Below are 16,189 nucleotides of genomic sequence, written 5' to 3'. Positions count from 1 at the left end.
CTGGGTGCTCATTTTACCCACCTCAGAAGGATGGAAAGCTGAGTCAGCCTTGACTCAGTGAGAATCAAACTGCTGGCAGTTGGCAGAATTAGCCTTGGTGTAACCATTACACCACCATGGCTCTTACTTGAATGTCAGAATAGACAAATGATACATACTTACAATGTCAAGGGTTCATGTACAAACTACAAACTACAAACAAACTACAAACAATTCCATCTACCCTCTGGCTAAGAAGAACCCAAGCCAGCCTCTTTGACTTTTGCAGCTTTTTGTTTCTGAACCAAAGAGGATTATTCACCAGTTATCTCTCTCTATTTTTAGATTATTTTTAGCCAAATAAAACATCTGTTTTAAAAAAACAACAATAACAAAAAATAAAACTTCACTGGCTGAGATTCAGGGTTGGAAAGCTATAAATCAAGGGTACATGCTCACAGGACTATTGAAGGATAGAGTCCACGGGGTGAAAAAAAAGAAGAAAATGCAAGCTGAATTTAGTTCTGTAAATAAAATGGGACAAAGCAGTATGGCTGCCCTAATGAGCAGAAAGGAGGAGGAAAAGTTTCTCCTGAGGAACTGCTGGTCTATTAGGCAGTGGTTGAAACTCAAAGTCCTCTCCCTCATCCTTTGGAGCTGTATTTTTCAGACTTCCTACAGATATTCTTTCTGCATACTATTCACCTTCCACCCCTGAAACCCTGTGATTTGGGAATTTATGCATATTCTCATTTCAGCCCTGGGAACTGAAACTATTAGGATTCATTATCTCATGGTGTAGCCAGGTAGAACTCCAAAATGGATCGGTTGCTTTTCTTGCATCTTTTGATGACAGAAGACATGTGACAGAATACAAACTGTTGTTCAGGAAAAGGTATAGGTGTGCCACAAGTGATGTCAGATACACAGTTGTGACAGTTACAGAGAATGGTTTTGGAGCTGAAAGAGGGAGGTGTCAGCATACTCAGAGGAACACATCAGATTTACAGGGACGGCAACATAATTAGGTTAAAAGAAAAACCATAATGAGCAAAACAGCTCTTAACAACATTAAAATAGAAGTAAACATGTGCAGCAGGATAAGGTGCTGACTGACTGCAGGAAAAACAAAATGGCTGGGTGTGAGAATGTAATGCAGTGTACAATATTCTGAAGCGTCTTGGCAACTTGGTGGAACCTTAAAAGAAGAAAAGTGTTTTGGTGGGGATCACATACTGTGCTGCCAAAATATGGTTTCTTGATTGTGGCTCTATGTGTTATATAAATCCAGTTACTGTGGTTTATGACTTAATATGCATTTAAACCCTAATTGTGGCTCATTGAGCCATGATGTAGCGTGACATATCAACAGTCTTTGTTGCAAATCCCAGTTAGGCAATATTATCCATTTTCCCCTCACATAAGAACTCTTTCAGATTCCATGGGACAATTTCACAACCACACCACCAGAGCATTTCTGATGCAGCTTCTACTTAATCACAAGCCAAAAAACTAGTCAGGCAAACTTCAACAATGATAATGGCTCAATAGAGGCAACCAGGAAAAATGCAGTAGTACAATGCTAAAAGGAATTTGCTGATGCAAAAGTGGGCTACCATTTCCTATTCCTTTACATTTGAGAATGTGGCTGGTTTTGGATTATGTGACAAAGTAAGTGTGTTGGCTGGAGATCTGGGAGTTGAAGGACAATATACCTAAAGGTCATCTAGTTGGAGATGGTTTTGAAGAAGCTCTGTGATGTTCAGTGGCAATCTGTTGAACACCATAGAGTTTGGATGAGTTCTCTTCATGCTGTGCTTATGAGCACCCAACAAGAGACCAGTCTTTGCTGGAAATTCACTACTCAACCTTTTAGTTTGCCAAGGTTTTTTTTTTTTTTGTCATGTATGAAATTGTTAAGCACCTCAGAACAAGTTGATCTTCATGTCTAAATTTTAATCATGGTTAGTCCAGTATTGGGGGAAGAGATGCTGTTCACTTTTATTTTAAATTTCTATTCCAAAGTGAATTTTGAAGTTGCTAAAAGGAGGTAAGCCAAAATGAGTACATAAAGGATTGTTAAAGAATGTAAGTTTCTAATTCCTGTAACCTTTTCTCCTTCCATCAAATCTATCCAGCTTATTCTTGTCATATTTGAAAATCACATCACAGCCTCATTAGACAGAATATCATGATTTGCACTGGCGTTCTCTTTGCAAACTCAGTCAATGTATTTTTCCTAATATAGCAACTTTCTTTTCCCAAGCCTAAATAATTTAATCATCAGTGACTAAATGAGAATTGGCTGGTGTTTCTAAGCACAGATACAATGAGTGCAGCAGTAAGTTATTTTCATACTAGCATATTTGTGTATGAGAGGGAGAGATGTAAAAATAAGATTGAAGGACTCACAGATTTTTCTCTCCAAAACATTATGCAAACATAACCATATTTGGGAACAATTCTCTTAAGTTATTGCACCAGCAAAACCACGGAACATCTGAATGTAAAGTTCATCTTCCATAATGCATATGAATCTTGAGGCATAAAAAAGAAACCAGGCTCTTTTTTAAAAAATCAAGACAATGGAACGGTTATTTCATACACTAAAAGTATACCTGCTGGCAAAGCAACCTAGCAATGGAAAATGGCTACATGGGCCGATCCTCCTTTAGGCCGCTGTTCCTCTTTGGACAATCAGCCAATACTTCAAGTTCATCATTCTTGCTGCCTTAGATCATTTTGAGAAAGAGATCCTTGGACTCCACATACCCACCTTTTGCCAATAGGAAAGCTGCCTTTTACTGATTTCAGTATCTATCTTTGGGCAAGCAATTATTCTTTATCCTAGCCTATGTCTCTGGACTGGTTGTGCAGATAACAGAGATTTATTTTTTTGATCCTATTCCACAGTTGAACAAAAGAATGGGTAGCATACATTGTTGACTAATCATTATAAAATCAAGCTAAATGTCAGCATTTCCACTGGTTTTTAACTGGATTAGTGTTTTCATTTTGCAAATAGATACCATGTAATTATAATTAATTGCTTAGTAGACTCTCCAAATTGTTTCAATCACTAAAAATCACATCATCCATAAACAAATTTATATAAGTTAACTCACATTTTTGTGATTCACTATGACATTTAGCAAGTTATCATTTCCTAGTCTTGAAGAAGATAGATGTACCAATTCCACAAGATCTTCCTCTATTGCTCTAATAGCCAAATAAAATGGCCTATCTCCTATGGGTAGAAAAAGTTTCTGTAGTTCAAATGTTGGGAAACAACAGAATTAGAGCGTTTGTGTCTTTGGAAGCGCAGTTAAGATGCTACTTGTCCACAATGCCTTCAGAGATTAAGGGTGGAGTGTAAAACTGCAGTTTTCTTGGCAAGGTTTTTCAGAAGTGATTTGCCTTTGTTCATTCCTAGGATTGAAAGAGAGGAAATGGCCCAATTGGCTTTGTGCCTAAGGCACTGGAACTCAGGTCTCCCAGTTTCTAGCTTGATGCCTTAACTACTTAGAATAGAATAGAATAGAATAGAATAGAATAGAAGAGTTGGAAGGGACTTTGGAGGTCTTCTAGTCCAATCCCCTGCCTAGACAGGAAACCCTATACCATTTCAGACAAATGGTTATCCAACATTTTCTTTAAAACTTCCAGTGTTGGAGCATTCACAACCTCTGGAGGCAAGTTGTTCCACTGATTAATTGTTCTAAGTCTCAGGAAATTTCTTCTCAGTTCTAACTTGTTTCTGTACTTGATTAGTTTCCAGCCATTGCTTCTTATTCTTCCCCCAGGTGCCTTGGAGAATAGTTTGATTCCCTCTTCTTTGTGGCAACCCCTGAGATATTGGAACGCTGCTATCATGTCTCCCCTAGTCCTTCTTTTCATTAAACTAGACATACCCAGTTCCTGCAACCGTTCTTCATATGTTTTAGCCTCCAGTCCCCTAATCATCTTTGTTGCTCTTCTATGCACACTTTCTGGAGTCTTTTTTACATTGTGGCGATCAAAACTGAATGTAGTATTACAAGGGTGGCCTTACCAAGGCATTATAAAGTGGCATTAACACTTCATGTGATCTTGATTCTATCCCTCTGTTTATGCAGCCTAGAACTGTGTTGGCTTTTTGGGCAGCTGCTGCACGCTACTGGCTCATATTTAAATGGTTGTCCACTAGGATTCCAAGATCCTCTCACTTAATTGGCTTTATCATGTATTGGTAACACTGAAATAAAATATATAGTCAGGAAAAGAAACCGAAAAACAGTATTTCTGCGCATTAGATAAGAACATGAACCCAATATACAAAGTTTACTAAATAACTTCTATTCTAGCTATTTGTACCATAATTGTGTATTGTACTTCAGTTTGGCTTCAGATTAATAAATAACATTATGTGAAGAGTTCATTGTGCCTTGGGTATATAGATCAGGCTACTTCTATTTTTATCTATTATCCAAACCATGTATGTTAGCAGGAAAATTGCTTTCACGATCTTGTGTAAAAGTTACAATATTCAGGCTCTTTTCTAAGCTGAAGCACATAGGACTTTTAAGAGATGGTGTAAAACAGAGATCTTTTTTGAGTGGCCTGAGGCAATTTGTTCTCATTTGGTCTCCATTTTTAGGAATAAGATTGGCAGATAATCAAGAGGAGAAAAAGAAAAATATGTAGCATACAGTAATTAGTAATACTTTATAAATTCTGTACATAATTAATGGAGTTTCTGATGACACATTTATCTCTACTTAGATATCAGGTGTGTGATGGCGGCTACACTCTGTCTTGTGGGTATTGATGCATTCTTCCAAAGTCGCTACTGATGTCTTACCTTCATCTTCCAAATTGCAGTGTGGTCGGTAAGTCACCATCTACTGCAATCATAAAAGTACACATTATTTTGAATGAAACAATCTTTTAATACTTTTTCAACGTTGGAAACGTTCTACACTAATACAGTATGTAGCTTTAGATCACTTTTTCATAAATAAGTGGACAGGTATTTTTTACTTAATTGTTTAATTAGGTTCGCTTTATCTAGTTTTAGACCTTGAATGAAGAACAGATTGTGTTTTAGATTTATGCAGAAATATTGAAAATACAAAAGGATTCACAAAATTTTCAAGTACCGTATTTTTCAGAGTATAAGGTGCACCTTTTTTTCCTCAGAAAAGAGGCTGAAAATCTGGTTGCACCTTATACATCAAATCAGCATTTGTTTGCCTCCCGAAGCCCAACCCCTTCACAAAAATGGCCATGCATACCCTTATGGAGGCTTTTAGAGAGCTCCTGGGGCCGGGGAGGGCAGAAATGAGCAAAAAATGGGCCGTTTTTTTCCCCCCACAACCCCCAGCAGTACTCTATAAGCCTCCATAAGGATGCAATTTTTTTGACCAAAAACGGGCCATTTTTTGCTTGCTTTTGGTCCCCCGCCCCCAGGAGCACTCTGCAAGCACCCTCAAGGCTATTCATGCCTTTTTTTAAAAGGGGGGGGGCGTTTTCGTGAAAAATGGGCCTTTTTTGGGAGGTTTGCAGAGTGCAAAAACTTTTTTCCCCCTCTTTCGGAAAGCTCTTTAGTTAGAGTTACTGATAAGAATTAGATTGATCAAGTACTGTGCCAGCAGAAACAAGTCTTAGGTGCTGCAGATTGTCAGCGATTTCCTTCTCCAGCACATGGATAAATACACCTGGAAACATCTACCTACCTAACTACTCTCTCTCCCTCCCTCCCTCCCTCCTGTATTTCTCTCTCTTTCTCTCTCTCTCTCTCTCTCTCTCTCTCTTCATCTACCTACCTACCTACCTACCTACCTAACTACTCTCTCTCCCTAACTATCTACTGTATTTCTCTCTTTCTCTCTCCCTCTCTATTCCTCTATCTACCTACCTACTTTTTAAAAAATTTGCCTCTTCAAAACCTTGGTGCGTCTTATACTTTGGTGTGTCTTATACTCCGAAAAATACGGTACCTCTGTATTCCACCAGCAGTAGTAAGAGTCAACAAGGTTATTATTAATTGTTGTTGTTATTGTTGTTATTGTTGTTGCTATTGTGCCTTACACATTAAAGCTTTAGACATTATAGTCTTAGACTATGGCTTAATTTACTGCATTTTCATGGCAAGTATTCGAACAGTTTAACAAGGAAGTATAAACTACCTCCTTACCTCCATCCAATATCCAGTTCTTTAGTATTAACCTTCACTATCTCTTCCCATTTTGGCATCCAGTCTGAATTTCCCTTTAGCAGTACCCTCCAGATTTGGGAATTTTGTTCTTGGTTTTCTGGCCATTTGGAACCTTTGATTGTGTTGTTTCTTCATAAGCGTGTCTTTTCTTTTTTACAGGCTTAAAAAAAACACACACACAAGCGTGGATTCCTTCAAGACTTTGCCACAGCCTCTATCACACATCTTCTTAAAAATAAAATAGAAAGTATTGAATAATAATGATAATAATAAAAATGCCAAATCCAGTCTAAACATCTGTTTGACTGTGTGAACCATAATAATAATATGTTCCTCTTCTACATTGTATAAAAGTCTAAGAGTTTAAATTCTATAAGCATGAATGAATTTGTTTGAAAAAATTATTTTCAAGCAGAGCAGCAGAGAGAATAACTATTTTTATACCAAGCATTTTAAGTAAGAGGACTGTACCTTGGGTGGAAGAACTGATTACTGTATATGTTTGATTTTTAAGTATGTATAATCTCTTTTCCTACCCTTTTAAGATGCATGTTCAAGGCATGTTTTTAAATCTGGTTCAGATTTTTTAAAAAGTGTATTATTTGAAATGCACAGACAATTTTGGTTATCGGGTTTTGGAGCCTGAGATGGTATGTTTTAAATATATGAAGTGTATTCCTGTAGTAGCTATTTTCATGTTTTGCCTAATTGTGCCAAATTATATTGAGCAAGACAATCAGCAATATAATAGCTTTTTCATGATTGTAACAGTTGGTGTGCTGTACATTAGCGGTGCCTGATCGCTAGTTCCTGCTGTATTTTTTTTCTCTATATTTGGATACACAATTGTGTGGGAATAAGAAGTAGTACACTGTAGAAAGTAGAAAGTCAATTTCTATTATGAATGAAATTGTGCAGTCATAATTATGAACATTTCTGCGACTGTGTCTATAATACTATATTTCTCTTCAGACAAATATATCTCATACGGTTGTGTGTATTATTTGGAAAAGGAAAAAGAAAAAAAAACCTGGTATTTGTGAGAACACATCCTGGAGGACCAAGCTGTCCAGGAAGTTATGTACTCTAAATCAAGTTTCTAACATCCATACCATCTATTTTTATAACTTATACACTGTTTGTGTATGCGTGCGTATCTTTGAAATGTAGTTTAGTTTTGTGATTTTGTTCTGAATATACAGCGAATTGTTTCTGGTCATTTATTGTTAATCATATTTTTGGGGAAGGTAAGAGGTGACTGGACCATTGATCCAGAAAACTGAACTTCAGTTGTTGATCCCAGCACCTCATGAAAAATGCCAAAGGTTTTTGCTGAATCTGATTCTAATGAAATGCCATCCTTGGGATATTTGGCTTACCAGCTATTCTTGATTTTTCCCAGGTAATCTCAGTAGCAGGCATATGTAGTCAGCCCCAAATCTATGCAATGATGCCAGATGGTGATTTGTGAGGTGGCAGCAGTAGCAGCAGCCCCATGTAAAGGATTGCCCTCATGACCAGAACTCCCTGCTGGGGAGAAATCTTCAGGTGCCCACTGTTAAATAGCTATTCAATTTCACTTACTGTAAGTCTGTACTCTTGGGGGAAAAAAAGAGATTTCAGGCACAGCGTGCCAAGGAAAAGCTACTTCAAACTTTCCATTTTCTTGAAGGGGTTTATCTTTAGGAGCCAGATAACGGCTGTAGCCATATGACATTACCCAGTCTGGGTGGACTTTAGTGCTGCAATAGGACTCTGGAACATTGGGGTTGGTTTTTTTTAAAATGTTGTTTTCTTTCTATTGAAGAGAACTCTCCCACAGATCAGCTTTAGCTCAGGTGTGACACACAAATTCACCTGTAGCCAAAGGTGCACCTGTTAGAAGCTAATGAACTGAATTACTGAAGTTATTTTTAAATCTGCTTCCTATTTCCACTTTACATGGATATGTGGTCTGTTGAACTGAATAGGGCTTGCTTCTAAGTGCATAAGACTGCACCTGCAGTTTTTTGAACAGCTAGGAGTGCAACAACCTAGGGCAGAAGAGTTCATAGATCAATCATTCATGGGAAATTATTCTTCTCTCAATTGCTGAAGGCTGCCAGTTCCAGAAATCCCTCACTGTTCTCCCTCCAGCTACTAGCCCAGATATTTTACAATAGTGACAAGTCTGGCTCTGATGGCCTGCTTAGTAGAGAAGCTAATAGGGTTAGTAAGATCAAATGTTCATGAAGCAGCAGCTTCTCTGCTGGATTATTATCACTTATCCTGAAATAAGATACATTTTTTGTAAGAAATATAAGTTATATGTCAAAATGTAAAAGGCTTTAAGAATGCAAAATTGCAAGAGGGTTGCTTGGCTTGTTCTCCTCTGGATGTGATGCAGCTGCTACTCCTGAGAGTTCTACTCTGAACACATCAGAAGAGCCTCAAATTGCAACTGAAAAATGCCCATTACTAAGCAAACAATATGGATAAATTGAACAAATTTAAGATGTAACTGTAGATAGTTAAACAACCCTAAAAAGATTTGTGCTAGATTGTTTCACAAAACACCTGACTTTTCTCTACAGCCTTTTACTGGCATTGACTGAATTATACAATGCTCCCAATTTGTCTATGATTTTTTTTAGAAGAAAAAAAGTTGTTAAAAGATACTTTTCTATTATAATTTTCTAAAAATAAAAGCAATGAATAAAATAAAAATATGATCTATACTACCATGTCTGTTTATTTACTTGCATCCATTTGAAGAAATAAGAATCTGCGAAAATCCATGTTAATACTTAGTTTTAATATCTTACCCCCAAACCCAGTTTTCATTTATACTTCCCTCATCTTCCCCCTTTCAAATTAATTATTGTTAATTTGAAAAACCTGAAAACATTTAAATAGTAGCTACAAGTCAGTGTTGGCACAGGTACCTCCTATATATTACCCCAGATTCCAATAGGTATAGTCTCCACAAATCACACAACTCACCCTCTCAGGACGTGTTCTTAACCTCCTCCCAAATCCTGCAACTGACTCCTACAGAATAAAATCACAGAAAAAAAGAAAACCATCAGGGAAAAAAGAATAGAAAACCCTCAACCATCTGTGTTAGGAGATTGAAACATCCAAATAGGAGAGGGTAAGAAAAACCACTCGAGTCCCATCTTCCATGTAAAAAGAGGCCTCTCCCTTACAGTACTCCCATCCTATTGGCCATGGCAAAAAAAAATGGGTAGAAGCCTGGCCCTGAATCAATTGGAGTGGATTTGAAGAAGCTTCTTGAATGAGAAGCAAAACATCTTCAAGGAAAAACAAAAAGCACCTTTGGACAACCATGACTTGAATGACTGAGAATCTCCATAGATATATTTCCCAAGCTAGCCACATATAATGAGTCACTGATCTTCTGCACTCGACAAGGTAAGAGCCACAAGCTTATGCAGATCTTCTATAAAATGTTAAAGGCAACATGGGCATGCATATACACTAAAAAAGATCCACAATACAGAAATAATTGTTTTACAACTGATGAGAATGACTACGTATGGTATCCTTCATAGTGTGAAATCATTACAGATGCATTCTTAGAAAAAACACATTATAGCTTTGATATTGAATTGAGCTAGAATCTGTTCTCCCAACAGACTGGCCCTTCATTTATTAGGGAAGTGATAAGGAGGCATGGCATGTATCCTTGAATCCAGCCTTTCAAGACAAGGACTCTATTATCAGTTAGTCACTACCAGGCACAGATTGGCACAGAAATGAAATCCCATGCTTAAGGATGCTGCATGAAAGATAAAAAGGACATCCACAGATGAAAGAATGTATACCAACTCATAACCTTTTATTTAGTCACCAAAGTTACAATGGCACTAGGACCTTTGCAGCATCCTTATGGTTACATGATCAAAATTTGGATTGGCAACTGGCTCATATTTATGACAGTTCCAATGTTCTGGGATCATGTGATCACTTTCCCGGACTTCTGACAAGTGAAGTCAATAGGGAAGCCAGATCCACTTAACAACTATGTTATTAACATCTGCCATGATACACTTAATAACTGTGGCAAGAAAGCTAGTAACATGGAGCAAAACCACTTAATAAACGGTCTCGCTTAGCAACAGACATTTTGGGCTCAATTGTGATTATCAAATGACGGCTCCTTGTACATGTATAGTACATTAGCAAGCATAAATATAATGGATTCATCCTGAGTTCCTATTCAAATCTCCATGCAGATTATTTGCTTTTTTCTTGTTTGCAAATACTCGTGTAACATTTGTGGGTTAGTTTATAAGGCTCACAGACCATTTTCAGTTCAGTACAATTTATAGAAATTTCACCAGGTGAAGAAAATGAGGTTCAGTTGCCGGGGGGGGGGGGGACTCTTTCTTTTATATATGTCCCCCATATTTAAAACAAAATGACTGAAGTATTGTAATAATGATAATAAACAACAGGACTTTCCAATTTCTGAATTCTGAAACCAAAATTTAATTGTCTTATCTGGCTCTGTAATAGGAAAAGAAATTTTAACGTACCTGATGGTGAAATACATTTATTTTAACCAAACCAAGCATGCCTCTGCTGGTCTCTGAGCAATAGGATAGTAAAAGATTCATGCCAACACATTTGTAACTACCTGACTCTGAGTCTCAAGATGGAAACAACAATGTCACTACTATGGCTTTGTGATTATTGCTACTTTCAAATATTTTTCCATCATCAGTCCTGAAAGCCTGGCACTCTTTCGTGTCATATCACCAAGTTCCTTGTGCTACAGAAAGTGACAGGAAGAGCCAAGTGGGAATTCTTTACATATTTTCTCCAAATTCACTTTCTTTTCTCTATTCTCTAGAAACTTGGAAGGACTATGATGAATATATCAAATGCATTACAAACAGTTTATACCAGTGCTTTCTAGTACACACAAAAACTAATCCAATTAAAAAATTATGCTCTCATTTTGTGAAGCCAGGCTTTTTTTAGTGAGGCTATCTATGCTCAAGCTGCATTCTTCTAGTTTCCTTGCTCAGTTTAATCTTTAAAGCCAAAAGAAAATTCATACTTAAATTTCCTCTCCACATTTGATAAACTCATGGCCAGACATCGCTTACTGCCAGATTAATAACATAATTATCAATTACTAAAACTATTTATAGAGTAGCCATTTTTTATTTCATTATCTTTCATTTCTCTAGAACAAGGTATAAATACACAATTTGTTCATATTGAATGAATTACCCATATTAAATGAATTGTGCATTCCAATAATTGGGAAGAAACATATTCTTACCTTCACTCACCCCAAATCATGCCCTTTTTCTTTCCTTCATCACAGCCAGCAGTCATATAATGGAAGGCCACTCTTATTACTACATATGAAGAAGCAGGCTTGTCTCAATTTTTTTTTAATTCTAAAGTAACTCACAAACAATACAAATACACTTGTGTGCAAAAGTTAGGCACCCTTGGTCAAAATGTACACTTCAATAAATCCTTAAGCAACAGAAAATGGCAAAATTTCTACATGATACAAAACTACACACAACAGTGTTCTACAAATTAAAATGCATACTTAACAATTTACGTGCAATTATTAAAAGATTCAAGGTAAGAAGATATGCAGGGGCAGAGGTTTGGATACTCTTTCAGGCAGTACTTTGTAATACCTCCTTTGGCAGACATCTTCTGTAGTCAGCTGAGTCATTCTAGCTTTGCTTTTGGAACTGATTCTCATACTTCATTAACAGAACTCTTCCAACTCAGAATCATTCTGAGACTTCTTGGCCTGCATTGTACTTTGAGATCTCCCCACAGATTTTTAATAATATCTTGGAACTGGGAAGACCATTGCAAATCCTGTGTTTTCTTGTAACAGGTTCATGATTTATTTGGAGATATATTTCAGCTCAAGGATTCCTGACATAAATGGAATGTTAACACAATTTTGAAGATGTTGCATGGGCACCATGATGTAACTGGTACCTGCAGAAACAACCAACTGAAATAGACTTGAAAATTCAAATGGAAACTTCAGGATAATACAAGAAATGTCACTTTGTGGGGGGAAAATAAGTATAAAAAAAGAGTTTACATTTCTAAATAAAAGCTTCATCTAAAATAATAAATGTATATATCTAAACGGAGTGTCGCTTTTAGCTGCTATTCAGTCAAAAGGCATGGAAAACATGTAAAAAAAATCTTCAACTTTTAAAAATGATTTTATGATAAACATCTTTTCTTGACATCAAAAATCTCAGATTTATCTAGGTTAGCCCATCTTAATAAAATTCCAATAGAATACCAAAGAATTCTTCAAAGAAATTTTAACTGATGAACATGAATATCAGCATTACATGCTAAATACATTTCAACCCCAATATCAGAAGTCTACTGATAATGAATGGCTCTGATCCAAGCTTATAATAATTTATTCTTGATCCCAAAAGTTGTTACTTTTCACCTGCTACAGAAATGGAAGAGGAAAGAACCACATCAGATATACAAAGGACATCTGTGTCCTAAGCATCTACATCAACATAACAATTCAGTTCAGAAGACCAATTTATTTGCCAGGAGCTACATCAGAATAATCCTTCAATACACCAGCCAAATGATCATTGTGAGTTTTGAACCTCCGTTTCTTCTGAGATGCTGGCTTCTTCCTTTTCTGGATAGGAACCTAAAAGAAGAAATAAATCACATTTATAAGAGCCCAAAGGATTTTCACAGGTAACGATCCCATAATATAGCCTTCTCAATTGTAGTCCCCCAACTATGGACTATCTTGCTCCTCACTACTCTTATGATGAGCGTCCACAGAGAGGGGAAAACTGGCTCACGGAAAGAGCACTGGAAAGGAATCTTAAGTTTGGAGTCTGCCATTTTGGATTGTTTCAATTATGGTTAATAGGGGTTTTGTTTTGTTAATTTTGTTCAAACCAAATCACAATTTGATTATGGCCAGCTGCCAGCAAGAAAAAATAAACACACCTTACATTTCATAAATGGATCATCTATTACATTCTTTAAGCTAGATACATTGTAAGTGATCTGAAAATTACTGTTGGTTAAATGAAAGACTGCATAATAATCATCTGACCTTCCTGCTATTATTATTAAAAAAGGAGAGATTAAATTTTTGACACAAAATCAAATAAAATCTAAATGTGAAAGCATGTGTAATCATTTCAATCTTTCTCCTGTTGCTTTTTTAAAAAATTTGGTTCCTGCTGTCACAGCTGCTCTACTTGGGGTAGACAGCATAGAAATATCAGAAATGAACAATGAAACCTATTTCAGTCTTTAGAGGATTGTACATAACCCCTTTGAACATAAATTATACAAGTAAGCCATCCACTAATACACAGGTGTTTGATTCAGAAATAATTGGGAATTACCCAATATCAGTTTTGCAGATCCAAACCATTTTTGAAGCAGTGTGGTGAAATGTTTTGGCTATTACTCATGAAGGGATGAGTAGTTTTTTTTTTTTTTTTTTAAATGCACTGGGGAAGTCCTGAGCAATTCCACTCCATCCCAAGACTGAAATTTTCCATTAGGGATTTAAGGGACAAAATGAGTATCTTAAATTAGAAAGTTTAAGGCATCTACTTTGTTTCTGTCCAATCCCCAAAAGATTTTGATATAGAAATGAAGCAAATAAGTAAACAAGTACAGTATGTGTGTCTTTTGTAATGCAATGCTTTTCGTTAAACAAATCCAGTTCTACACAAAGCTACATATACTGACTTCCTATTGGGGATCAGCTTTTTAATGTGTGCGCAAGCCCTACAGTTGTAAGGGCCAAAATGTTTAAACATCATAGTTACGGTAATACTGATTGGTAGTATTGAGCAAAGGCACAAAAAAACGGAGGAAGAGTGAACCGCAATCTCCTGACCACTCTTTCTAATTCATAATTTACAATTCTTGTTATTGTCAAATACTCCACTCACTTTCTAAGCATCAGAGTCTCTTTTCCTTTTTTCGAAAAGGAGAAGCCAATTCTTTGTCTTTATTGTGGAATAGGGATGAATTAGAGCTATATAGAACTTACAAGTGCATCCCATAATAACTATAAAGTTATAGTTCTAAAAGATATATTTGTAAGATACAAAGAATCACAACAGATACGTAAAAAAATGTATTGTGTTGCAAAGATGTGAAGTTTGTACAAATTAATTAATTAATTAATTAATTAATGAGAACTTACAACTGCATCCCATTCCAATCTCAAAAAGTTAGTATATTTTCATTCTTGAAGACTGACGGCCAGACCAGATATTATCTGAATATTGCTCTCACTTCAAGGCTTAGAATTTATACATTAATTAGGGTGGTGCTGGGAGGACAGTTAAGCACTCTTGCAAATGTCCTCATTTCTCCCATATTAGTGTTATTTAAAAAATGGCTTTGTGATCCAGGTTTGTTCTTGTACCTCTTATTTTTCCAAGAAGCCAAGGCACTTGCATGTGGTTTCAAATACATACAAAGGCCAGATTGTAGAATTTATTAGGCATGCGCTAAAGAAATCATATGGTAGTATTTGAAAGGATTTGTAATTCTGCTCCTTATGAATTTTTGGAAATTTTCTTCATGCTGGACAGTGGGAGAAAATGAGATCTCTATGTGAAACCATATTTCAGGATATTTTTGAATTTCTGTGCCCGTAACATTCTCTCCTCTGTTGGGGACAGTACACATATGGGTCAATATTGGTTGATCTTTGTCTTAGAAATCTATGCGGTCCAAAGCAAGCAGCAATAGGCAGGAATTTCTCTGCAGTGGCAGTAGATTGCTATCTAAAGGACTGAAATGGGGACCAGTGAAGCCTCTAAACTAAAATTAGATCCAAATGACAGAAATGCCTCATTTAGTGTTAGGAAAATGGATCCTGTCCATTGCCTTGTAATCTCATTCTCTTAAGCAATCCATTCATTTTTCTTTCTTGTGTCTTAAAATATCTTCATTTCCTATAAATTAAATATATTAATTCTGAAGAAACAAAAGACTAATAGGAAATTGCTTACTAATTTCTTTGGGCCTACGTCTTGCATAGAGGAAATACCCTGGCGTTTCAGATAGTCTTCTATCTTCTCTTCATCCATAGAATCCACAGGAACACTCCTCCAAAGTTTTTGAAATTCTAAAATCCCAAAATGAATACTAATTAGTTTCCTTTCATAATTATACTGTTCAACTGACATCCCTCATTGGCGGCAATGCTATATAAAATAGTAACAACAAGCATAACCTTTATTATGAATTGTACAGAATAAGAAAAAGGGTCTTAGATATTATAAATACGTAAATATTAGCATACAAAAATTCTAAAACAGAAGAGCTGAAATTAGATAATTACAAAATGATTTCATGTTTAAATATATGCAATCCCAATTACTATCAAGTATTTGTGTCACAGTGAATAAAAAAGGACAAACTAAATACCAATTCCCACTCTCAAGAGTTCCATCAGTCTCTTGGGATTTGCCTCTGCTCCCAGACTGGGATTATGTTTAGTATGTTTATGGAGGCTTGTTGAAGTGGTCATGTTTATAAGAGCAGTGGTGGCGCAATGAATGAAATACTGCAGGCTACTTATGCTGACTCCCGGCTGCCAGAAGCTTGGTAGTTTAATTCTCACCAGGCTCAAGGTTGATTCAGCCTTTCATCCTTCCGAGGTCAGTAAAATGAGGACCCAAATTGTTGGAGGCAATAGGCTGATTCTGTAAATCGCTTAAAGAGGATTGTAAAACACTGGGAAGTGGTATATAAGTCTAAGTGCTATTGCTGTTACCTAATGAAGAAGGGCTTGATTCAATGAATTTATTTTAAAGCTAAAGAGAATTGGAGCCTAAATGCAGTCCTGATTTACCCACATCTGAATAGATATATGACTATGAAATACAAAGGGCATTGAAAGTTACAGTAAAACTGCCAAGTGTTGTTATTGCTCAATTTCATAATAAGAGCAAAATGTAGCTGGCTGATTGAGAAGGCAGGTAATTT

General features: G+C 36.3%; 2 protein-coding genes across 7 annotated transcripts in view; one reads left to right on the top strand and one right to left on the bottom strand.

Annotated features, from left to right (window-relative positions):
• RBPMS (RNA binding protein, mRNA processing factor) overlaps positions 1 to 8,892 on the top strand; it is a 112,519-nt gene extending 103,627 nt beyond the window's left edge. For all 4 annotated transcript variants that reach the window (XM_087716371.1, XM_087716368.1, XM_087716369.1 and 1 more), the window contains 2 exons: positions 4,741 to 4,847; positions 6,335 to 8,892. In XM_087716371.1, the coding sequence (XP_087572497.1) occupies positions 4,741 to 4,786 (46 nt within the window). In that variant the 3' untranslated portion in view covers positions 4,787 to 4,847; positions 6,335 to 8,892. The remainder of the gene's footprint in view (positions 1 to 4,740; positions 4,848 to 6,334) is intronic.
• Positions 8,893 to 12,593: 3,701 nt separating this feature from the next.
• The window catches only part of GTF2E2 (general transcription factor IIE subunit 2), a 43,144-nt gene continuing 39,548 nt past the window's right edge, over positions 12,594 to 16,189 (bottom strand). For all 3 annotated transcript variants that reach the window (XM_087716363.1, XM_087716364.1, XM_087716362.1), the window contains exons 7-8: positions 15,211 to 15,326; positions 12,594 to 12,860 (exon numbers count right to left, since the gene is read on the bottom strand). In XM_087716363.1, the coding sequence (XP_087572489.1) occupies positions 12,744 to 12,860; positions 15,211 to 15,326 (233 nt within the window). In that variant the 3' untranslated portion in view covers positions 12,594 to 12,743. The remainder of the gene's footprint in view (positions 12,861 to 15,210; positions 15,327 to 16,189) is intronic.

Source organism: Thamnophis sirtalis, unplaced genomic scaffold, assembly GCF_051295495.1.
Source record: "Thamnophis sirtalis isolate CommonGarterSnake01/CBP01778 unplaced genomic scaffold, rThaSir2_p1.2 scaffold_5, whole genome shotgun sequence".
NCBI lineage: Eukaryota > Metazoa > Chordata > Lepidosauria > Squamata > Natricidae > Thamnophis > Thamnophis sirtalis.
The sequence above is the reverse complement of the archived record's forward strand: the minus strand, read 5'-3'. Positions and strand labels throughout refer to the sequence as shown.